Here is a 24,429-nt window from a genome sequence, read left to right on the forward strand (position 1 = left end):
TCAGTCCTACAGCCGACCTGGGTCTTTCGAGTGGGATCGCAATATAAACTCCCAGGGAAGGTCTCTGATTGGCTCTGCTTGGACCAATCACAGTGGCCCAATGCCAGGGACATTGTGATTGGCTTCCTTGGATCACGTGGCCACCCCATCCCAAGAAGAGGTGTTCTCGGATTGGCTGGGCCGCCCGCCTGATGGGCAGTCGGGGTTCAGTTCCTGAAAGGAAAGTTGCGATTTCCCAGAAGAAGGTAGGAGGGAGAGGTGAGCTGGCCGACAAAACAGCCCTTCCATTGAGTTGCTCATCCTGGACGCCTCAGGGAGTCCGGCCTGTGGGGGGGGGGGCGTTCCCCCCCCCTCAGCGCGCACTGATCTGCGTTCGCACCGCACCCCTTCCGCAGACCACAGACCGCCTTTCACAAACCCCGCTGGTCCCGGGTGAGGAGAAGTGGCAGATGCCGCTCTGATGACTGCAATGCGGATCTGACTTCAAAAGGTCACTTGAGCCACAGAAACTTTCTTTTATCACTGCATTTCCCCATCCCCAGCTGGAGAAAGCCCCAGCAACACTTCCCGAGGTCAGGAACCAGTGGCCAAGGTGGGGCCACTTCCTCCTCTCTCGTAAGCTTCTCTGAAGTCACAGACAATTAAACAGCCCCCAGAGCTGGGTCTCTGATCCTCAGGAAATGCCGAGGAGGGTGAGCTGGAAGAAGCCACTTGGCGGCTCACACAGAGCAGCTCGGAGTTGTACACTGTGACCAGAGAACATCACAGCGAATTTTTATATCTATATTCACCTGCATGACCACCACCAAGGGGTGATAGAAATATTTAAAAAAAAAAAAAAAGATTTTCTTTATTTATTTGACGGAGAGAGACACAGTGAGAGCAGGAACACAAGCAGGGGGCGTGGGAGAGGGAGAAGCAGGCTTCCTGCCGAGCAGGGAGCCTGATTCGGGGCTCGATCCCAGGACCCTGGGATCATGACCTGAGCCAAAGGCAGACGCTTAACGACTGAGCCACCCAGGCGCCCCGATAGAAACATTTCTGGTACCCGGGAGACCTCCTCCTGGGAGGCCCGGGGGGGGGGGGTTCTCTCCCCTTCACTGCTATATTTCCCCTAAGCCTCAGGGCCAGGCCCAGGCGAGCACCCCCATCCCCACCCAGTGCTTTGCACACACCGTCTCCAGTCGGCCCACCCACTGCAAGACAGGGGCACTTCTCTTACAGGCAAAGAACGTCACCGGAGCTCAGAGAGAAGTATCACCACCACCAAGAGCACCGAAGACAACAGCGGCAGCTTCCACTGGCTGCAGGAGGCTTTAGGGAAATTCTTGGCCAGAGATCACAAAAGGGCTTGTCCGCCCTGCCAGGTCCTGGCTTAGCTGGTTCATTTCAGCAGACGATGAGGAAAAGATTCCTACCATGAAGTCATGCACGTCACTCCGAAGGGCTTCCCCACAAAGTCCCTCTTATTTTTGGCTCCAGGTAAGGGTGGATAATAATCCACTCTGCCCATGCTGGTTTTCCTGGCCTCTGCGGCCAGGAAGGAAACCACGAGGTTTCCATCGTGTTTCAGACGACCAAGCAGGGCAGAGCACACTGCCTAGTCCCAGGAAGGGTGGACGCCCAGGGCCCCTTCTTGGACTGCGTCTGGTCCACAAATCTGGGGATGGTGCAGCCACCAGACCCCAAACCCCACAACTGAACTTTTTGACAGGGTTTCCCCAACCCAAGGGCAAGACAGACAGGCATCCTCTGTTCCCAGAAACGTCAGCAAGGCGCAAGTTTGCATGATTCCTTCAAACATACAGGCAGAGATAAAACATAATTCAGGACATCCCATACTTTCTATGTCCTGTCCCTGATCATGACCTATCTTTTATCTTGTGGGGCTGCTGGCCCCATGTTCCAGAAACATGGGTGTAGGTTTACAAGCACATTTTTTGTCCAGATAATGGAAGGCTTGGCTCATAGCAAATGGACAAGCAATCCTCCCCCACCCCACTCCCCACCCCCGACCCACCACCGCAGCAGCAAGGACGGGGGTTTCCAAAAGCCTCCCTCTTGGCAACCCAAACACTATCCCCATTTTGAGGAGGAGGAAACTGAGCCTCAAAGGCTCATACAGATGAGTGCTTAATAATTAGACATGACTTCCTTCAGTTCTCTCAACTGCTGTGCGAGTGACTATCAGCTGTGTGTTACAGCTGAAGAAAAGTGTTCAGAGAAGGAACCTGCTTGCCCAAGGCCACACAGCTGCCGGCGCCAAGGGCTGGCTCTGGGATTCAACATCATCTGAGTCTGGCTCCAGAGCACGTGGCCAGGGTCTCTGCCCCCCTGGCCAGTCCTTCCCTTGGTCTCTGCTGCTTTGGGACTGGCCCAGACTGATAGTGCTGTCCCTCTGGATAGGCCCAAGGGTGCAGAAGACACGGAAGACCGATTTTTCCCTCCTGCCCTCCACCCTAGGCACCTCCTAGCAAAGTAAGCAATGCTGGCGAAACAAAAGGGACAAGATTTCATACCCTTGCAGAGATCCTGCCCCAAACTTGAGAAAGGGGGTGGGGGGCAGGCACAGCAAGGTGAGGACCTTGTAGCAAGAGATTCAAAGAATCTGAGGGCACCAACTATTGATGTTTTTTTGTTGAAGAGCCAATGGATCTTTTGGGAAGTTCTTGTAAATAATAAAACCATTTGCCTGGGAGTCTCCCAGAAAAGCACAGGCATTCTTCATTTCGTTGTGCTTTGCTTTATTGCACTTTGCAGATACTGTGGGTTTTTTGGTTTTGTTTTGTTTTGTTTTTAACAAATTAAAGGTTTGTGGCAACCCTTTGTTGAGCAAGTCTGTCGGCCCCATTTTTCCAACAGTGTTTGCTCACTTTGGGTCTCTGTGTCACATTTTGGTAATTCTCATGATATTTCAAACCTTTTCATTATTATATTTGTTATGCTGCTCTGTGATCAGTGAGGTTGACTCAGTGAAAGCTAGGATGATGGTTTACATTTTGTAGCAATAAAGTATTTTTTAATTAAGGTACATACCCTCCTTTTTAGACATAAAGATCTTCCACACTTACTACAGTATAGTGTAAGCATAACTCTGATGTGCACCGGGAAACGAAAAAAATTCATATGAGTCGCTTTATTGCGAAACTCGCTTTATTGCAGTGGTTGGGAACCGAACCTGCAATATCTCCAAGGTCTGCCTGCCCAGAGATGCTACGGAACAAAATAGAAGGGTGTTCTCTAGTTTCCTGTGCTCGCTGTAACCAATCACCCCACATTTCATGGCTTAAAACAACACCAAGTTATTATTTTAGAGTTCTGGAGACCAGCAGTCCAAAACCAATGTCAGTGGGCGAAAAGTCAAGGCTGGTTCCTTCTGGAAGCTTTAGGGGAGAATTTGTTTCCTGGTCCTTTCCAGCTTCTAGAGGTCACCTGCATCCTTTGGGTCATGGCCCTCCTCTCCTTCATCTTCGAAGCCAGCAACATAACATCTCCTCTCCTCTCCTCTCCTGTCTTAGGAGGACCCTTGTGACCGAACTGGATTCACCCAGATAATCTAGGATGATCTCTCCTAGGATCTCTCAAGATCCCAACTTAATCCCATCTGCAAAGTCCCTTTTGTCAGGTATGGTAACATAATCCCAGGTCCTGGGGATTGGGGAGTGGACATCTTTGGGGGGCCAGGATTCAACCTACTACAAAAAAGCAAAGTCACATCAAGGGAGGTATGGCTGTGGTTCAAATGTCCAGGCTGAGAGTGGGGGCAGATGGCTCAGTTCTCATGCCCACCACCTGCCCTGACCCTCTGGGAAATGGGCATAAATCAGCAGTATCTGCCACCTGTGGAGGTCCTGCCAGGTGCTCAGCTTTGTCACACCCCCCAGAAGGCAGGCACTGCCATACACCCCCATTTTACAGATGAGGAAACAGATTAGAACGTGTTTAAGGATTTGCCCGGGAGGAGCGTCTGGGGCCGGAGGCTGGGCCGGGGACACCCCTCAGCCCTCTGCTTCTCCCGGCATCTGGGGGCAGAAGCTGCCTCTGCAGCTGGGAGTGGGCGGGTGCTGAACGCAGACAGGCCTCCTGCCGGCTCTCCCCGCCTCCTCAGCTCCCGCCCCGGAGACACAGCCACACACCCGCTCTGCCCGTCTTCCCCAGAGCTCCCGCGGCCCACCGAGATGCCTCCCCCCGTCCTGGCGTTGGTGAGTGGCCAGGCGCTCCCAGCTTTCCTGCTCTGTGGCACACTGCTGGTCATCAAGATGTACGTGGTGGCTGTCATCACGGGCCAAGTGAGACTTCGGAAGAAGGTATGCTGCCCAGGACCCCCCCCACCCCGCTCCCCACATCCCCACGTGACCCCCACATCTTCACCTGCGCTCTCTCTCGCTGCCCTGCCTGGGAAGGCATGGGGCTGGGAAACTTGGCCAAGGTGTTTTCAGGGCCAGAGTGTGAGGCACCGGGGGACCTGGGGGCCTCTCCCAGTCCTTTGGGATGGCAGGGCCTCCACCTTCTTGTCCTCTGTTTTAAGAGCATTTGCTCACTTTCTGGGCCACCAGGTGGGGTTCTGGCTGTGAGTGCTACTGCGTCCGCTGGTGTCTCAGAGAGAAGCAGGTCCCGGAGGGTGGAGCGAGACAGCATAAAGCCTCCATCAGACCTGGCGCCCTCCCAGCACAGGAGATCTGATATTTGGGTATCTGGGTGGAGTGAGAACTAGCGACACAGGAGTCCGAGAAACCCTTAAGTGGAAATTCCCAACTCATTGGCAAGGGCACTTACAAAGCTGCTGCAGCCTCCAGGGGCTGGGTCTCAGCCCGGCTTCATTGGAATTTTCTTTCTTTTTTAAAGGTTTTATCTATTTATCTATTTATCTGAGGGGGGAGGGGGAGAGAGACAGAGAGAGAGAACGAGTGGTGGGGAGGGGCAGAGGGAGTGGGAGAAGCAGACTGCCCGCTGAGCAGGGAGCCAGCCGAGGGCTCGATCCCAGGACCCTGAGATCACAACCCAAGCCAAAGTCAGCCGCTCAGCCGACTGAGCCACCCAGGTGCCCCTCCATTGGAATTTTCAAGGAGGAATTTCCCCCACTAATCCAAGTCGCAGAGCCAAAACAACAATACAGAGGCTGAGATTTGAGCGCGGGTGAGCCGGTGGGCGGGACAACCCATTCAGAACAGCTCCGCATTATCGGGCCAAGCTGGCCGGCTGTCCTGTTATTCAGTAGAGGAATCATTTCCAGAAACTGTGCCCCTTTGTCCCCCTTTGTCCAGTTCAAAAGCAAGGCAAGGCTAGCTCTGGCATCGCGGGGTGGGGAGGTGGACACCGGGGGCTCCGGGATCTTGCTGGGGAGTCAGACTCAGCCGCTGGCGCAGGTGCGAGCCGGGTTGAAGGCAGAGCGGCTCCAGAGGCACAGGCACACGGACGGTCCCTGCCTTCCCCCTGCCTTGGTCCATCCTGGATGGGGATACAGGCACCCAGCGGGGACCGCTGCTTGCACCCATGGAGTCCCTCCGTGGAGCTGAACGTTTAATCCCCAAATGACTCTGGGGGAGGAGGTGGGAACTCCTCCTTGTTTTCCAGGTGAGGAGACATTCATTACCTGTGAAGGCCACGTAGCTGGGGTTGAACCAGGGGTGGGGGGCATGGTGTCTGCTCCACAACCTGCCCTGGGGGGACAGAGTTCTCAACAGCTAGGTGGAGGCTCCCGGAGCGTCCCTTTTAATATGACTTCAGGGATAGAAAGAGATAAACCTGAGAGTGCCTTTCTCCCTGGTCGGTGGGGAGGAGCCGAGAAAGCAAGCTTCCCTTGGGCTGTCCCCAGAGGCGCCTTACTACATCTGGGAGCTTCCCTCCGGTTTCTGCTTTGGTATTCTGTCAACCAGGAAAAGAGCCCAGGAGCCACACCTTGGGAAGGGGATGGATGTGGGCCCCTGGCTCCTCCACCCACCAGCTTTGGACGTGGGGCAAGTCTGGGAGCTCAGTTTCCTCATCTGTAAACGGGGGATAGGGTAGTGCCAGAAGAATGCAGTACCAGGCGCAGGACGAACGTTTCACCAATGTTAGTTCTCGTTACCTTACTAACAGTTGAGGGCAGAAACCACACTCATTCGTGGGAAAGCATCCAGGGGCCTGTCTCCTGTCCCAGATGGAGGTAACACTCCCGCTTCTGACCCAGGGGCTCGTCCTTCTGCGCCTGCACAGCAGCTGGCTCTAATTCTGTCTTTAGGAGTGAGCAACCCCATGGACCCCGAACTCCCAAGAACAGCTCCCCACAAGATGCTAGGACTCCCTTCAAAAGGTCCCTGGACCCTGTGCCGAGCCATCCGAATTGGTGATTCCATGACTGAAGGGCCCATGGAGAGGAATTCTGGGCGTGGGAGTCTGATCCTGACCACGGCAGGCCTCTGGCCTCGGCCGCCTTCCCTTCTGGGGTGGGGCAAGGGCAGCCCCAGCAGGCGGGCCGAAGCAGTGGCCGGGGGCAGAGGTCACCAGGGCTCATGAGTCAGACCCTTGTTGGATGAGCATGTTAGAAAGCCTGCTGCTGAGATCCAGGTTCACTGTGGGGTTGGTGGGGCTAGCTTGCAAGAGGCACGTGAGTGCGGGGCATGGACCTCCAGTTCTCCCCTTCACTCTTAAAAGTAGGAAATGAGCTCCCTTTGATCCGGAGTTCGCAGAGGAGGGAGCCTGAGGCTCAGGGAAGTTAAGAAATGTGCAGCTAGGGGCACCTGGGTGGCTCAGTTGTTTGAGCACCTGAGTCTTGATTTTGGTTCAGGTCATGATCTCAGAGTGAGATCGAGCCCCACCTTGGGCTCCATGCTCAGTGGGGAGTCTGCTTGGGATTCTCTCTCTCTCTCTCTCTCTCTCCCTCTGCTCCTTCCCCCACCCTCATGCACACACGCACACTCATTCACTTTCTCTCAAATAAATAAATCTTTAAACAAAATGTGTAGCTAGTCAGTGCAGAACTGGGGTTCTCTGCCCTCGACTATCAAACCCTGTCATTGCTCTTAGTTCAAAGTCCAAATTCTTAGAGTGCCTCCAGGACCCTTCATCTTGGGCCTCTGCCCCTTGTTGTCTCTACTCCAGCCACACTGAGTTTCTGTTTTTCAAACATGCCCATCTTCTGACCCCAGGGCCTTTGCACATGCTGATCTGTATATCTTCAGTGCTATTTCTCCAACTCTCCCTTTGTCTGGTTAATGCTGTTTGTTGCATGCTTCAAACCTCAGCTTTAATGTCCCTGCCCCAAAGAAGCTTTCTCTGACCCCCTGACTTGGTCAGGTCTCCTATGACCATTCTCAAGGCCAACCTTGTCTCTTCTCTTTTTTAACCCTCACCATCTGGTCTCCCCTGGTTTATAGGCAATTCCCTGATCAGACTGTGAACTTCGCAAGAGCGGGGGCAGGAGGGCCTTTGCCTTAGTCTGTTCTGGCTGCTATAACAACATACCCTGGACTGGGGGGCTTATAAACGACAGATTGATTTCTCACAGTCCTGGGGTCTGGGAAGTCCTACAACCAAGGTGCCTGCAGATTCGGAGTCTGGCGAGGGCCCGCTTCTGGTTCACAGATGGCTGTCTTCTCATTCTGTCCTTGGCAAAAGGGGCAAGGGAGCTTTCTGGGGGCTCTCTTTAAAATGGGCATGAATCCCATTCTCGAGGGCTCCACCCCTATGACCCGATCCCCACGAATGCCATCACCTTGGAGTGTATCTTTCAACATATGAGTTTGCAGGGCACACAAATGTTCAGTCCGTAGCAGCCTTGCTTGTGGCGAGGGCCAGCGGTTGGCACACAACAGGAGCTCCAACGGTCATTCCCGGCGGATATATTCCAGGCTTTTGCCAACCCTGAGGACGCCCTGAGACATGGAGGCCTCCAGTACTGCCGGAGTGACCAGGATGTGGATCGCTGCCTCAGGCAAGTACTGTTGGGCCTCAACCTGGCCACGGTCTCCCCGACCAGGCCTGGCTCTGAGCAGCGGGACCTGGGGGATACCCAGAGGACCCAGGTCTTCTGCCTACCTGATCCCCTCAGACAGTTCTCATTTACTCATTGATCCAATACACGCCCATGACTCAGGATTCCAGAGTTGGAGAAGGCTGCCCAGTGAGAAGTCCGTCTCCCCTGGCCTCTGAGCTCCAGACCCTACCCAGCTCCGCTGTCTGGGGGCAAACCCCATGTCTCTGCACCTTCCCAGCGACGCATCCTGCCTGCACTGACAGACGCGTGCTTTTTCCTTTTTGCCCCAAAAAGGTCACCCTTCACACCCTGGTCCATTCACGGGGATTGCTAACCATCAGCTCACAGCGGGGTCTCGCCCACTGGCTCAGCGCTGTAGGATTTAGGCTGTTCTCAGTTATGAACAGAGCACATCCAAAGCTCTCGCATTGCCTTCGCGTGTATGTGTGAGCAAAACCGCAGGATGCATTTGAGCGGGGTAAGGAATATTGCTGAATGGTGCACAAATGTCTTTTCATCACTGGTGTGGGAGAGGTCTCGCCTGCCCCTGCCACCTCCTAGCTTCCCCTTTGGAGGGGTATGCCGCCGAGGCAATGGGCAAGGATTTATGTCACGTTTTGGTTTTTCTTTTTTTTTTTAATTTGGAGTGAAGTCGAACATCACTTTGTACGCCTAGCATCCCCCAGTCGATCAAAAACAATTTTCCTCATTATAAGTCAGAACTGCTGACCATTGCAGACAATTTGGGTCCTGTTGCAAACCCCCAGAGGGAAAAGAGAGACCTGTCCCGATTCTAATCCCTGCTGACATCTAACACAGTTTTCATCCAGCTCCTCTTTGTCAATGTTTTCCATAAAATTAGGTATTGCATCGTATACCCAATTTGGGGTTGTGAGATTTTTTTTTTTTTTCAGTTAACATTATTTGGTGAGCATTTTCCAGGTCAGTAAATGTTACTCAAGAAATGGGTCTTTAGAAACGGGTGTGTAAAATCCCATTGGAGACTCAGCGTTAATTTCACGTCGCCAATCTGAATGGTCCATTTTTGGCAGTTTGCTCTAGTTCACACCAGCGGGCTGGAGAGTGAGGAGGCAGCATTTCCAGGGGAGAGGGATGGTCAGCGGAGTTGGGAGGAGAAGTGGAAGGTTGGGGAGGTGCAAAGGAGGGAGACGGGAGACGGGAGACGGACACTCCCAGAGCTGTCAGTGCGTTCCTGTGCCTCCGGGGCAGAGACGGGTGGGACGCCAGCTGTGGTATGAATAATGGAGATTCTAGTGAAAGGGAGTGGGTTTTTTTTTTTTCTTTTAGTTGTCTTGGCCATTGAAAATAATTACATACTTGTGGTTTTAAAAAATTACAGAAATGTGTAAAGTAAATGTAGGAAGTAAAATTCTTTGCTATTCCACCTTTTTTTTTTTTTTAATTAGAGAGAGAGAGAGAGAGACAGAGGACGAGCAGGGGGAGGAGCAGAGGGAGAGGGAGAAGCAGACTCCCCGCTGAGCAGGGAGCCTGATGACCCCGGGATCATGACCTGAGCCGAAGGCGGACGTCCAGCCGACTGAGCCACCCAGGCGCCCCTGTTCCACCCTTTCTAACGTAACGACAGTGGGTAGTACTTCATATGAGGTCTGTCCATCCATCCACCCGACATGTAATGAGCACCTACGGTATGCAAGGCGTTGTGCTAAGCGCTGGTTGTACATTAGTGGACCAAAGCTTTACCCATGCACGAATCCATACTGGTGACCCATACCCCACCCTCCCCCTGGTGGGCTTGACTCTCCTAGGCAGTGGAGAAGGACCTGGGTGGTTGAGGCAGCAGGCTTCCACGAGGGGGTGTGCCTAGCTTCTCACAGGGCTCGGGGTTCTATGTAGCAAAGCTTACTTGTGACATTGGAGTGGTTACATAGCTTTCCAACACTTGGTTTCTTTTCGGTGGCTGTAACCAAGCCAGGGAGAGACCACAGACCCGTGGTGCCAAGAGGTTTCCACCTACCCAATACGAGTTTTCCTTCTGATCAAAGTGACCCACTATCCTTAGTAGTGATGCCCAAATGGCTGGAATTCAATTCAGCACTTTTTGAGCACCTCTTACCAAATAATGTTTTCTATCCACTCGGCAAGTGTTCGTTGGTGGGGGGAACCTGCCGCGTAATGGTATTCACTGGGGACTTACCACGCCAGACCTGGGGGTTCCTGGTCCCCTGGGGCTCCCCCTCCCCCTCCTCCCGACTTCACATAACATCGTGGCACCTCGAAGGCGCAGAGCACCACACATCCGGGCATCCGCTACCGGAGAACTGGCTGGAACCTGAGGGGGACAGGCCCTGGAAGCAAAAGTTAAGTTAAATATTAGACCAGAGTTTATGGTGCAGTCAGGGTCACCCTTCCGCACAAACAGGAAAGCCCTTAGGTCTTGGTTCTTGGGGGATAAATCTGCCTTGCAGATCAGCGATGCGCCAGAGTTGTAACAAGAGCCCAGCCCTGGGAGAAGTCAAGAACCAGGTTTCGGGGGAAACGCTGAAACCCAGCCACTTTCTTCAATGATAACTGTCCGAGTCTCCTGGTAATGTGTATTTTGGGCCCAATCCTGAGTCTATGTATACAAAACTGCAGGGAGGAAATATCTGAGTGGCCCCGAAGAAGGAAGACACTTGACCTACACTTTGGCAATGTTTCTATTTGGAGTGTGCAGCCCTAATCCCACTGAACCAGTGTGTCAGGAGACTGGTCCCCAAATCGCAGCCCTAGAAATCCCTTAGACGTCATCAATGCATTCATTCTACATTTTGTGGATGGGGCCCCGATGCCCAGGAGCAAGTTAGCCACACGTAGAACCACAGGCTCTTGCCCGGGGACGGGGGATGAGGGGGTTGAGGGGGGTGTTAGCCGGGAGGCTGGCAAAACCAAGAGGCTGAGAGGCTGGTGATGACCACGAGGCAACAAGGAAGCACCTCGGGGACAGCAGTGTTCCGAGCACGTTTGTAGACGCCAACCCCCTGGGCCCCCAGTAACTTCCCCAGCAGGTTGAAGGCAGAGCCGGCTCGCCCAGACCCTCTGAGCCTGGCCTCTGCCGGAATGCGATTTTACTCCACAGTATACCTGCCTTTGAGGTTGAGCAACCGTGAGCCCTGCATTCATCGACATGGCCCGTGTGGGCAGCGGGGAGGGCCAGGGAAGAAGACAGACCACAGCTGTCCCTGCCAGGTGCCTTGGGGTACCCCTGGGGCTCCCTCTCCCTACCTGCCGGTGGCGCAACATCTGAAGGGGCGGAGGGGCGCCTGGTGCCACTGGAAGTCCCAGCAAGTCCAGTCTAGCAGCAGGGATTGGCTTAGGGTGACTTCTATGTGAAAGAGTGGTTATTATCGGAATGACACGTTCTGCCCAAGCGTCTCTCTGGTACGTGACTCCTTCCATGTCTGTTAGTGCATATCCGTGCCCGAGGGAGGGGAAGGAGTTTTTCTTGCCTCACCTTTGATTTCCTCACAGCTCCCTGCCCTTGGCACCACTTGTGGCTTTGTGCCCGACCCCGCCCCGCCGCCGCTGTGGTTTTAGACCTGCCCAAGGGAGGCGGGAAGACGGCGGGGCCGTGCTGGGGACTGAGACAGCCTCAGGGCTTTCTTAGCCCCCAGCCACCTCTCCCCCCTCACTGGTGACCCTGGGGCCCTCTGACCTGTCACCCCGGGGCTGGAGCTAGGAGGTGGGCTCAGCCCCACTGCTTGGTTTTCTGGGGGACTGTGCAGAGCGGGGGGGGGCCCCCACCTGCTGTGAACCTTGCCCATCCTCCCCTCCTCCACCCTGCTCCCCCTCATCTGCTCTTTGGGGTTTGGCCGATGACTCTGTTAACAACTCTCCGAAACCTAACTCACGCGTCAGTGAATGCGTGCTTTTAAGAAAAATGTCTGAATGAATGGGTTTCGTCTGCTAGTGAGGCATTTCTGGAAACTTTGTGAGATAAAAAGTGTGATGACGAAAATGTTCATCCAGGGGGGTCATCTGTGGTAGGCAGACCACATTCTGCGACACATGGACTTCATTTAAAGTAGGTTTTCAAAGGGTGTCCCTCCAGTAGTGTATGGGGAGGTGTTGGGATACCAAGCCCCATTTCCATAGAGTAGAGCAGTCTCCTCCCTCTTTCGTACGTCACGAGTAAGCTAAGGGACTTGCTTGATGGGGTGATCGGGGAGCGGGAGCGGCCCCCTAACCCCGTGAGACCTGCCCTGTGCAGACTTGCTTTCCCTGAGGCAGGCTCCCATGGTGGAGATTTAGGAGAAAAGGAGGGCTCGTGTTGGCTCCAGGATGTGGGGACAGACGCCAACTGCTGTGTCCTGAGTTTGGCCTAAGGAAGATCCAGGCCCCCTGGCTCAGCGGGAACTTGTATCCACTCAGACCTAATTCCAGGCCCCATACCCCACCTCACGGGACCCCTCTCCTGCTCCCATCCTGCCTCGCTCCCTCGCACGCCACCACACTCCAGACACATGGGTCACTTAACTGTGCCTCAAACACCCCTAAGCTCATCCCCACCTTTGCACTTGCCAATCTTGCTCCCTGGAAAGCTCTTCCCCTGTAGGGGCGGCCTGTGGATGACCCTTGTCGTTCAGACTTTGGTGCAAATGTCTCCTCCCTGGTCTCCACCCCAGTCATAAGGCAGAGACCCCTGCGGCCTCCCTGCCCTGTGCAGCCAGCCCACCTGATTCCCTAAGCCCCAGGCCAGCCCTGGCCCTGGGCTCCTTGCAAGTGGAAGGGAAGAGGAAGACTGTGGCGGGGCCCCCACACAGGAGCTGCTGGGCCTGGCCTCCTGGCACAGCATTGGTGAGACGCCTTCCACCTGGAAGGGCCTGGAGAAGGGGCTTTGGTTCCAGCCAAGTCCTCATGCCTCAGCCTCAACACATGTGGCTTGGCCTTGGGGGAGGTCACAGCACCAGTGCTGGGATCTTGTTTATTCTTCAAACATGCCATCAGTCGCTGGCTCAGCCTCTCAATTTACGGGACTTGACCTTCCCACCTCTCCCCAAGGAAGCTGCCCATGAGCAGGAGTCATGGAAAATGTGAACCAACTCTTAGCAGAAGTGGATGAGTTTTCTTTCTTGGTCATTTATTTATGGTGGGGATTGTACACAGCCCTTCCAGTCCTCCCCCCTGCTCCCTGCACCGCCACACGTACTCACACACTTGATCATTTTAAACAAAACACAACAAAAAGGAAGCAGGATAGCATGGATGAAATGAAGCACTTCACCGGTGCCCAGCCATGGGTCGGCTCCAGTGAGCGGAAGCAGCTCTGTTGTTACGATCCTGAAAAGGGAAGGAGGGTTTGCTGGGTCATTTAGGGACAGAATAAGACAGGCAAGGGTTTTGGACCCATGCTCTTAGGCTCTAGCCCATGCCACTCAGGAGGGCCCAGGCACCTGCATTCAGAAGGAGGGTGGCCTCAGAGAAGCCTGCCCTGGTGGTAAAGGGCACGGGTTCGAGTCTGACCTAGGCCCCACCCCGGCTCTCAACCCCTCAGAGCCTCACTTTTCCTACCTGGTGTCCAAGGCCAGAGGGGGAGAGGGTGGGGCGTGCGGCCGGGGCCCAGTCCTGGAGAGCGCTAGGGATTGGTGAGAACCCCCAGCCAGCTGCCTGTGGCGGCGGCTAGCCCATACGATGGGGGACCTCCTCTCCTCAGCTGCTGACGGGCGCCAGCTTGGACCTGCTGCCTCTCCTGCCTCTGTGGTGTTTCTTTGTCCTGGCCGTGAATGGACTTGAGTCTGGCACCCTGAGACAGCCCCCCCAGTGGTGGGGGGCCTTTCAGGGCAGGGGGCCCCAGCCTCCACCACATGGTCAATGCTGACCCCTGGCTGACTGCCCGCCCTTGTCTTCCCAGAGCCCACCGGAATGACATGGAGACCATCTACCCCTTTCTGTTCCTGGGCTTCGTTTACTCCGTCCTGGGGCCTGACCCCTTCATCGCCCGGATGCACTTCCTTGTCTTCTTCTTGGGCCGCATGGTGCACACCGTGGCCTACCTGGGGAAGCTGCGGGCGCCTACCCGCTCCCTGGCCTACACCGCAGCCCAGCTCCCCTGCGCCTCCATGGCCCTGCAGATCGTCTGGGAAGCAGCCTGCCACCTGTGACCTGACGCCTCCTCAGCCACCAGACCACTGGCCACGAGCCTCGGTGACTGTACCTGGGGGACTGGGCGTCCCTTTGAGATTGTGATAGGCCCTAGGGGCCTGGCTTCTTGGCAACCGGCTGAACATGGGATTCTGGGCATCGTGGGCCTGTGTCATGTTTGCATAAGCTTGTCCACACACACGTGTGTGTGTGCCCCTTGGATTTCTGGGGGAAGTGGCTAATTGGACCATGTAGAGATGTCAAGATTGATAAAAAATCCTTCCACTCAAATACCAGAGCATTAAAAACCACATTCCTTCTTCGTCACCAAGAGTGATGGGAGACTCAGTCCATGTTCCTAAACAACCTTCCAGATCCAGGGCTATAATAAATGCAGATTTCTTAGACCCACCCCAGAGAGTCTGGTTCAGCTAGTTCGGGGGGGGGGGGGGCTGGGCATCTGCTTTTGTAAAAAGCTCCCCCGTGCCCCATTGATGGCCAGCACTGGGAATCCCTGCCAGTTCCCTCTAGAAGCAGGGCCCAGGATAGGTTAGGGTTGATTTTGCAATTCAGCGAGGTTGGGGTGGGATTATGTTCCTTTGTGTCCGGTCGACACTCCTGGGCTCAGTCCTCATTCCTTTACTGGGTAGTCTCCTAAGTGCAGGTGCCAATAGGAGGGGCCCCCAGGACAGTTCGCTTCTCTTCCTGGGAAGTTAGTCTCCCCTAAGGGATGTCAAGCAAGGACAGTGGGGCTTGAAGGACCAACCACTAAAAGGAACTTTCTGGCTCCTTCAGTATCTGCAAGGTTTGAAAACCACGAATGTGCATCCCAATGAGGAGTCTGTGTGTGTGTGTGTCTCCTAGACCCTTGTTCTGAGATATGTGTGGTTTTCATCATTAAGTGGAGTGTCTGTCCAGCTTGGCCCACCACCCTGAGACATCTTGGCTGCCCATTCCTGGGGTCCACCCCCCATAACCCAGGTCGGTCATTTTGGCTGGACAGTTTTATTGGGGGGGGGCGCAAAATGACAGGACATGGTATCTGGCAAACACATAAACGCACCCCATCGGGGTGTTAAGCCTTGCAGCAAGCAAGCTGCTCAGACCCCCAGCCGCTGCCTCCCTCGGATGGGTAAGACGGTCTATCAACTCCGTTTTTACAGATGAGGACGTTGAGGCTCCGGGGGTGGGGGGGAGCACCTGAAGCGCAGGGCCAGCTCTGCATCCGGCCCGTCAGCTTCTGAAACCCTGCTCTAACCACTGTCCCCTACTGCCTCGCTTCCCCTAACCACCACCCCTTCTCCCCAGGATCTGGGGAAGCCCCTGGGCACATCTCCCAATAGCCTGCAGCCTCTGAGCTTCTGCCCGCGGGGGCTGATGGACCTGCTGGGTGGGGGCCTCATGGGGGCTCAAGGGACTCCTGGCGTCGCTAGAAATCCCCGGCTAGCCCCTGCCCCCCCGCGCTCCGTGCGCAGAGCTGGGAGTGGATAACACTGCCCCCTGGTGGCGAGATGAGCGTCTATTCTCAGGCGGCCGCTGAGCCTCTGGAATGGAAAGGGCACCTACCAGGGATGGAGAGCCGGCTGTTTGCTCAGCCTTGGTTGGGCGCGGTACTGACCATCTTTTTTCACTTGATCCTTAAACCAGTCCCAGGAGGGAGAGATTTCTGCTTGTTGAGGAGGGAAGCAAGGCTCAGAGAGGAGGAGTCACTTGCTCAACGTCCCTGAGCTGGGATTTGGTTAAGGCCAGAGGAGCAGCCCCAGTATGTGTTTTTATATTGTAACATTTTCCCTCCTGGGGAAGGAGGGGCTGAGGGGGCACAGTGCCAGCGCGGACCCGGCGAGGAGCGCATCCGACGGGAACCTTGCGAACCCGGGGCCTGCGTGGAGGGGGTGGCCCCGTGCAGCCCCTGTGCCTTGTCCCAGCAGTCATCCCCTCTGTGGAAGCCCCTTGGAGGTGGTGCCGGCCCGGGGGCAGCAACCGCGTGTGGGGACGGCGGGACAACAGTGAACCCCAAGGGCCGGCACCCTAATGGGGGGAGATGGGCCAGTGCGGGGGGCTTCCAGGGGGAGGCAGCAACTCACCTGAGAATGGAGGTAAGACGGATTTGTTTTAGGGGGACTATCCAAGCTGAGGAAGTTGAGGGGCAAAGCTGAGCAGAGCTCAGTCTCCTGGGGTCTGGTGGCTGGAAAGTGGAGGGCGGAGGGGTATGGGAATGGAGGGAGGGGGAGGGGATGGGGAGGGGGGAGGGACGATCTGGGGATGGGGGGAGATGGGAGGGGGAGGGGAGGAGGGGAGGGGGAGGGACGATCTGGGGATGGGGAGGGGGGAGGGACGATCTGGGGATGGGGGAGGGGGAGGGACGATCTGGGGATGGGGAGGGGGAGGGGGAGGGGGATAAAGGGTTGGGGATGGGAGGGGAATGACGCTAAAGGGGTCAGCAGCAGTGGGGCTCATCTGAGGCTTTGGGGCCATGTGGGGACATTAGAGGGGGATCGGTGTAGTTGGGTCTGTGTCCTAAGAGGGTCTCTGAGAAAGCAAAGTGGGGCTGGCAGCCAGGCAGTGGCCCTTGCTCCCCGAGTGCCATGGACCGTACCCTGCCTGTCGCCCAGGAGCGGGAGCGCCCAGGGGAGAGGCCGATGTGAGCAGAGAGCAGGGAAGGGCCCACGCAGGGTGCGCTGTCAGGGGGCAGCTGGGGGAGCTGCAGGGTTTTGCAGGGGAAAAGGACCCCCAAGGGCCTGTTCTGCTCCTGTCCCCTGGGCAGACACAGTCCAGGATGGGGGGAGGGCTGGGAGCGGCCTCCTGTCAGCAGCTACCCGCGCGGCTGCACACCAGGCCCAGGGAAGACAACACCTGTTTCCTAGCAGGCACGACAAGCCGGGCAGGGTCCCCGAGACCAGACCACATCTGCTGAGCTGGCCAGAGGTGCTGAGTGCGAGCTGTTGTCCTGCCCTGGTCTCTGCAGTCCATATGCCTGCCACCGGCCCGGCCTGACTTGGGCCTGCTCTCGGGAGCTGCCTCCTCCCTCCTGACCCAGGGTTGGGGGTGGTGGGGGAAGTGTGGGCAGGGGGGCAAGGGCTTTGGAGGAAGCCCGGGACAGGTGGTGGCTTGTGGTCTCTGTCCCTGAGGGCACCTGCCAGGAACTCCTGGGGCTCCCTCGTCCAGTGGATTTTTTGGTTCAAGCCTTCCAAGAGCTTGCCTGGTGTGAGAGGGACCTAGACGCACCAGCAAGTGTCGAGAGGGCAGGGAAGCCTCATTTCACAGTCCTGGAGGCGGGGACAGGCTCTGGGGACCCCCTGCAGAAGCAGAGCCCAATTCCCACAGGACCCACAGAAGCCTCCGTGTGTGTGTGTGTGTGTGTGTGTGTGCGTGTGTGTGTGTGTGTGTGTGTGTGTCCAGGAGGCCACTGCCCTCCGGAACAGGCTTCTAGGCTGGCCAGGGGGCAGACAGACTGACCCCTTCTAATTCTGAGTCAGCTGGGCCTCAGGTAGTCACAGAAGAGGGGTTGTCTGTCTGGCAGGGGGAATCCAGCCAGGCTTCCCAAGGAGAGGTATCCTTTGATTTGGAACCTGAAAGGGGAATGGGTTGTTGTTGTTGTTTTTAAACTGTTAATTATATGTACGAGGAAGGGTCAGTGTCGAAGGTTTAGAAACTCCAGAAAAGCTCAAAGAAGAAAATAAACACCTTCCATACCCTCAGCACGCAGGGGCCGCCCCGCGTCATGCTCCGGGCGCTCCGGGCGCTCCGGGACACTCATCTGTGCCGTTGGCCATGGGGGCTGGTTCAATACAGCCGCTTCCCATCTGGATCCCAGCATCTACGCTGGGCCCCCACGGTGCATTCCCCACCCAGAGCCGGAGGCTTCTCCTGCATGGCTTCCAGTCCCCTCCAAGGGAGGCTTGTTCTCAAGAGGCTGGCATCTTCTTGATCTCCTTCACTGTTGGTCTCTTCCTCTAGACTGTGCCCCTCTGGGAGTCAGGGCTTTGGGTCCCTGCTGTTTCCTGCTGTGCCTGTGTCCCCAGGTCTTGGAAGAACACCTGGCTCCTAGGACGTCTCTAGGAAGTGAATGAATGGTGCGTAAAATGAATGTGTGTGTGTGTGTGTGTGCATGTGTACATATAACACAGAGATCGGGACTCGGGAGGGCTTTTATCCGTCATGGCATTCCACGACAAAAGTGTTTGTGAAGGGTTTCTCGGCACTGGGGAGACAGGTGTGGTGGTATCAGGGCTCATGGGCTTGCAGCCAACAGGTCAGACTGGCTTTTTTGTCATCGCTCGAGATTTTCCTTAACGGCACCTCGGCACTTCCTCCCGGGGCTCTCCATGGTCAATAACATGAATTTTAACAGCCTCCTGGTATTCCATCATCCTGGATAACCTCATCATTTATTTAATCTGCCCTTACTGTTGGAGAAATTAATTTTCCAGGCTGCGTCAGCATGAGCTATGCCTTCACGGGCATCTTCGAACAGAAATCTCTGTGCACGTCTGTTTCTTGAAGGTCCGTTTCTAGAAGTAGAATGATTGTGTGAAAGGCACATTTAAGGTTTGTGGTATATGTTGTCCTCCAAAAAGATGGTTCCAATTTGGATGGGATTTTAAAAAGAGTTTTGTCAAGTTTTAGTACCCAAGTCGGGAAATTTACAAGGGTGTATACAAAGACCAAAGACCACCCACAATCCCACACCCCTGAGAAAAATCACTGTTCACATTATGGTTTATTACTTTCCGGATCTTCTTACAATGCATATTACCTATATGCCTATTATATATAATAGGCATAATATATTTATGTATCTATGCATATTAGATACATATAATATGTATTTAAATACATATAATATTTATATGTATTTAACATGCATAGATACATATATACTATATATCAGTATGTGTATGTGTGTGTATATATATATACAAATATCCAAAAGAGACTGTGAGGTAGGTCATGTTTCTTCACCTCTGCTCCTTGGAGGGCCTGCCGCGTGGCCACCCACAGGACAAAGGTCGCTCTTCTTGGTATCTGTGCCCGCCGAGAAGATTCTGAGTAGCTTCACATTTTAAAGTGTGAATTATGCAAATAAGAGGGTTTTTCTTCCCATTTCCAAATATAAAATTATAACATTGAATTATTCTTTTTCAAACTACACACAACTCCCCCAGACATGCGGAGCTATCTGCTGACTGTCTAGAATTTGGCTTTGTTTTTTTAAAAAGTTGACACAATATTGTAACCCTTGTTGGAATGCATGTTCAAGGCCACAGGGGGACAACCTGAGGAAGGAGCGTGGCAGGGAAAAGGGACTGTCTGGAGGGATTATCTGGAGAGTCTGGGGCAGGGGGCAAGGGGGGTTGAGACCGGACAGGGAAAGCCGGGCCAGGTGGTGGAGCCTCAGACACCTGGCCCGGGTGATGGAATGTTGCCGAGAAGCCCTCAGGAGCCACAGAAGGCTTTAGATGGGGGGAGGGGGGGGAACATGGTCAAGGCTGGCTTTTAGGGCAAGAAATCTGCCAGCTTGTGCAGAATGGCCTGGAAGGAGGTAAGACGGGAGGACCTCCCTGGGGCTTGGCAAATAATTTGAGCAAAGGCTTCGTGTCTCCTCTGTAGCGGGTCTGGGGTTGTTGGGTGTGCCATGGGCAGAAGAAGGCCAAGCTCAAGGTGGATGGCCAAGCTCCATCTCCACCCGTATTCGTTTTCTATGCCATGTAACAAGTTGCCACAAACGTAGCAACTTAAAACAACACCCACTCGTGATCTTACAATTTCTATAGGGCAGGACATGACCTTACAGTTTCTACAGGGTAGGAGTCAGGGCACAGCCTGACTGGGTCCTCTGCTCAGGGTCTCACCAGGCTGCAGTCAAAGAGGCCTTTGGGCTGAGGCCTCACCTGGAGCTCAGTGTCCTGTCAAGCTCATTCAGGTTTTGGGCAGAGCCGAGTTCCGCGCGGTTGGTTGTAAGACTGAGGCCCTCTGCTATGGGGGTCACCCCTCCACAGGCAGTTCCCAACAGGGCTGTTGGGCTATAAAGGCCGGTAGGCAGGAGAGCATCTCTGTGCTCTGAGTCCCTTCTTTCAGGGAAGACCTGACTCTCCTTTAGAAGGCTCACCTGCTTAGGTCAGGCCCACCCAGGATAATCAATCTCTCTTTCCATCAAGTCAAGTCAACTGATTAGGGACCTTAATTAAATCGGCTAACTTCTTTCACTCTTGATGAAGAGCAAGTCAGAGTTTCCACCCACACTCACACAAGGAGAGGGGACTACCCCGGGGTGAGAATCGCAGGGCCATCTTAGAATACTGCCTAGCACCCCACCTGTCGTCTGCGGACTCCTTCTGATCTCCAGGTGCCCACTCCTGACCCCCCATATCGCAAGCTCAGTCCTTCTACGGTGTGAACTAAGGGTTAAGAAGCTCTCAAACACACTCTTTGCAATATGGAAAAGAGTTACTGATGACCACAAAGCTTCAGGACCTGCGGGACTGAGGGGGTGGTCATAGGTAGTGGAGGACTGCTCTGGAAGGGGGCCACTCCCTCACAAGGGACACAGCGGGGTGCAAGCACATTTTCTATCTTTAAAGAGCTCTTTATGCAGTTGAGACTACTGCACTGACCTGCTTGTTCTGTTTCTCTATTAGGTTATTAGCCACAGGACAGAAAACACCCAGACAAGCAGATTGCAAGCCACGATGAAAATTTAAATTATAATATTTACCTTTGGGTTTGTGTCCTCCTCAGAGTTTTTACATTGCAGGGATGAAATGTGTGCTAAACAGCTCCGCGCACACTGGTTTTCCACTCCCCCCCCCGCCCCGCCACAATGTTGGATTCTTTCTCAGAAGTGGGGTTTCAAGATGGAGTTACTGGCGACAGCATGGGAACGTTCTCATGTCTGCTGGGACAATTTCCGGGAGGCTTGTGCCAATGATGTTTACGCTGTGACCCCTGCTGGTGATTTGGGATTTGCTTATCTTTCGAGAGAAGGCTGGGTCAGGCGCCGGCTGGAGCCCTGATGGTCACCCAGCCCTGTGCCCAGCAGTGACCACACAGTGCCCCGCAGGGGCGGGTGACAGAGGTACAGGGGCTGGGCACCGAAGGGCCCCTGAACCGCGTGTGCTGGGTTCTCAGGGCAGGAGACATGCTCTTGCACCCCAGGACGGGAGTATTTTGACTTCAGCTCTTCTCTGTGCCCCTCAACCATCAACACCAAAGTGCCCATTTATAGAAGGTAACTCTGTGCCCACAATCCCATGAGGTGGCTTCGGTTCTTATTACCTGTTGTTAGCCCCATTTTACAGAGGAGGAAACTGAGGCTCTCAGAAGTGCCTCGCCCGAGGTAAAACCGGCCTTTACCTCCCAGGTTTTGGGTTTTGCGAGAGCCCAGACTACCTTTTCTCTTTCTTTCAATCAAGTTCTTTTATTTCAAACAAACAAACAAAATAGAAGCAAAGGCACAAGCAGTGTCCTCTCCCAAGCCTGCTTGGCCAAATGGGCAGAGGGAGTCAAAGAGAGAAAAATTCCAAGTTCTCCCAGCCCGGGACGGGGCCTTGGGCACCTTATCCTCATGGAAATTTCTATCCCGGGACGGGTGCCCAGGGGGCTGCCCACGCAGCTCTGCAATTAGGGGGACATAGCAACAGCCTGTTACAGGGAGGGCTGCCGTGCCCCCCTCCCAGCTCCCTGGGGCAGCACGTGTAAACGATTAAGCCAGTTTGTTTTCTCTGGAGTGCTTGGGAGGAAGTGACATTGCCATCCTTGTGGCCCAATGGCAGGGCCGGCGCCTCCATGGGAAACAGGCCCCCAGCTTTTTCTGAAGCTGGTGTTCTTTGGACCTGCCTTCTAGGCCCCAACTTCTGCCCAATGTGACCCCATCTCTGCTGCGGGCCACCCCAACCTGGCGCTGCTTCATGGCACCCTCCCTTTGGATGAGAAATCTGAACGCTGGAGCTCTGGCCGGTGGCTGGGCTGGCCTGTCACTTGCTTTCGGTTCAGTGCTTCTGGGGAGGAAAGAGGCCTGCCTGCCTGGCTGCCAGGAGGGCACGGCTCTGGCCACCCCGTGGGCCATCGGCCTTCACTGGTGCAGATTCCTGGGGGGCGGGGATGGTAAACCTCTCACGAGGGAGGAGGCTGCTCGGACCAGGCTGGCCCCCAGCTCTCTTCTGGGTGGAAGGGCAGGCCAGCATCTTCCCGACACCTCCACCAGGCAGGTCCTGCTTCCAGAGTCTTCTTTCTCCCGGGTACTTCCATGTGCCTAAGCCAAATCCTGGCCACCACCTGGCCTCCCTCGTCTCCCTCAGCTCATCATCCGGTCCTTAACCCCTGCCCCTGCTGTGTTTGGAACACCTCCCAGATCTGCCCACATCTGGTCCAGACTCCTGCCGCTCCTCCCTGGACATCTGCCCTGGCCTCTGCAGGGGCCTCCCTGCCTCCGTTCTTAGTCCTATGGCCACTCCTCCATACAGAACCCGGGGGTGGGGGGTGTCCCTCTACCAAGCCAATCCCCTCTGTGGCTTCCCCACCGCCAGGATGACATCCAAACTTCTAGATCTGGCCACACTGGCCCCATTTGAGCCAGCCCCTGCTTCTCTCCACCTTCATCCCGCACCGGGAGATCCAGCCCTGGAATTGTCCCCACTGGCCCAAAGAGACAGCTTTTGGCTCACCCCAGGGCCTTCACACATGCTGTTCCCTTGGCCAGAAACACTGTTCTCCCCCAGTCTTTGGCCAATTCTTCATCCTTCCAGGACACCTCTTCCAGGAAGACTGCCCAGATGTCGTAGACTAGGTTTGGGACTCCCTGTGTTTGGTGTGGCCTCTGCAGCAAGGGACCCCATGTCAGGTCTCTGCAAGGAACCCCATGTCAGTTCTCTGCTCTCTCCTCAGGGCCCCGGCACGCAGCAAGTGTGTCCTATTTGTTCAGTGAATGAATGGTAAATGGAGACCCAGAGATCACTTAGCCCAGGCAGAGGCCAAACTGAGCAAGACAACTCCTCCCCCCCACACACACCGTCCAGGGTATAGAGGTCTCCCCTGCTCTGGCTGTCGTAGTCAGGTGAGCCTGAGCCCCTCAAGACAGCAGAATGCCCCCTCCCCACGCCTTCAGCCAGAGCCCCTGCCTCCCTCACCCTCATCGGCGCCCCTCACTCTCTCGGGCTGACAGAGTCCCAACTGTCCAGCCACAGAGAAGTCACACGGTGAGCGTCCTGGGTCTTGTGTGCACATCAGAAAAGGGCAAAGCGCCGTGCCCAAGAACCCAGTATTCATGGTGAAATCCCAGATGAAGTGTGGGGAAGATCTCGCGGTGAATGGGGGAGAATGGGGAGGGGTCCTCTCCTTACTCAGAGGTATAATTACCGTACCTTCTAACACAAAAATGGGGATTGTCCCTCACGCAAGGATTGTCATGAGGCTTTGACCTGTTTGAGGTCATCTAGGAGACGAGCCCATGGAGGGCGGGGGGGAAGGCTGACACTTCGGGGCACTTTGCTGCAGTGTGGACAGAGCAGACTATGGGAGGAGAGGTCTCCCTGATTGGCTCCATCAGGGTATGATCGCCGTGTCACAACGAGGGCCGTCACCAGGAGGGGCTGGTCATCTTTGTGCCCTCTGGGGGTCGGGGAGTGCTGTCCTACTTCCTGGGGGCTGGTTGAGGTCACTATCAGCAGAAATGACTCTGAACTTCCCTGGAGGGTGGGCCCCACAGAAGGGGCTGCGTAGGGGGCCAGGTGGAAGGGGTGGGCTTCCAACCACTCCCTTCACCCCAGTTTCCTCCAAACTCCCTATAAGTGATGTCATTAGCTGGGGTATGTGTGTCCTCTGTCACCCCCAGTTATCATCTGCAAAAAGGTGGGTGGACTTGGATAAAGTCTTCTGGTGTCCTTGGCTGTTAGGACCACTCCTCTGTCCTTTGACCCGTGTGGGACCTCCACTCTGCACCCCCAGTTCTGGGCCATTTGCCTAGGCCCAGGAGGGTCCCACACCTTCTGCATGCCCAGAGATAAGGGATTTAATTCCAGCATCTGCCCCCCACACACACACACACACAGTCTGGCCAGTCCAGGAATCCTTGGTCACCCACCCTGTCCCCCACCATAGGGCAGAGGGGACACTCCCTGTCCAGACAGGGAAGGGATCCTGCCCAGAGTCACATGGCGGGGTTTCTCCCAAACACCTAGGTGCCCGTGGCGTCCAGGGCAGGACTCTGTCCTCCTACCCGACTCCCCACCTGTGGGGCTCTGCCGGATGATGGAGGGCTTCATTCACAAGAAGGCGCCCACATGAGGGCAGCTGGCCCCGGCACGGCTGCAGGCCAGAGCAGGGCCCCAGAAGGCCATCCACTCAATTGCTTGGCTGCCCTTACCCGCCCTCCCTCAAAC

The 24,429-nt window shown here is 55.3% G+C and overlaps 1 protein-coding gene across 1 annotated transcript; it reads left to right on the plus strand.

Moving 5' to 3' along the window:
* The first annotated feature begins 4,060 nt into the window (after nt 1-4,060).
* PTGES (prostaglandin E synthase) lies at nt 4,061-14,378 on the plus strand. The gene is made up of 3 exons (XM_027616790.2): nt 4,061-4,307; nt 7,830-7,912; nt 13,824-14,378. Exons 1-3 carry the CDS (start codon nt 4,179-4,181, stop codon nt 14,071-14,073), a joined length of 462 nt encoding a protein of 153 aa, XP_027472591.1. The 5' UTR covers nt 4,061-4,178; the 3' UTR covers nt 14,074-14,378.
* Nucleotides 14,379-24,429: the final 10,051 nt, after the last annotated feature.

Source organism: Zalophus californianus, chromosome 13 (genome assembly GCF_009762305.2).
Source record: "Zalophus californianus isolate mZalCal1 chromosome 13, mZalCal1.pri.v2, whole genome shotgun sequence".
NCBI lineage: Eukaryota > Metazoa > Chordata > Mammalia > Carnivora > Otariidae > Zalophus > Zalophus californianus.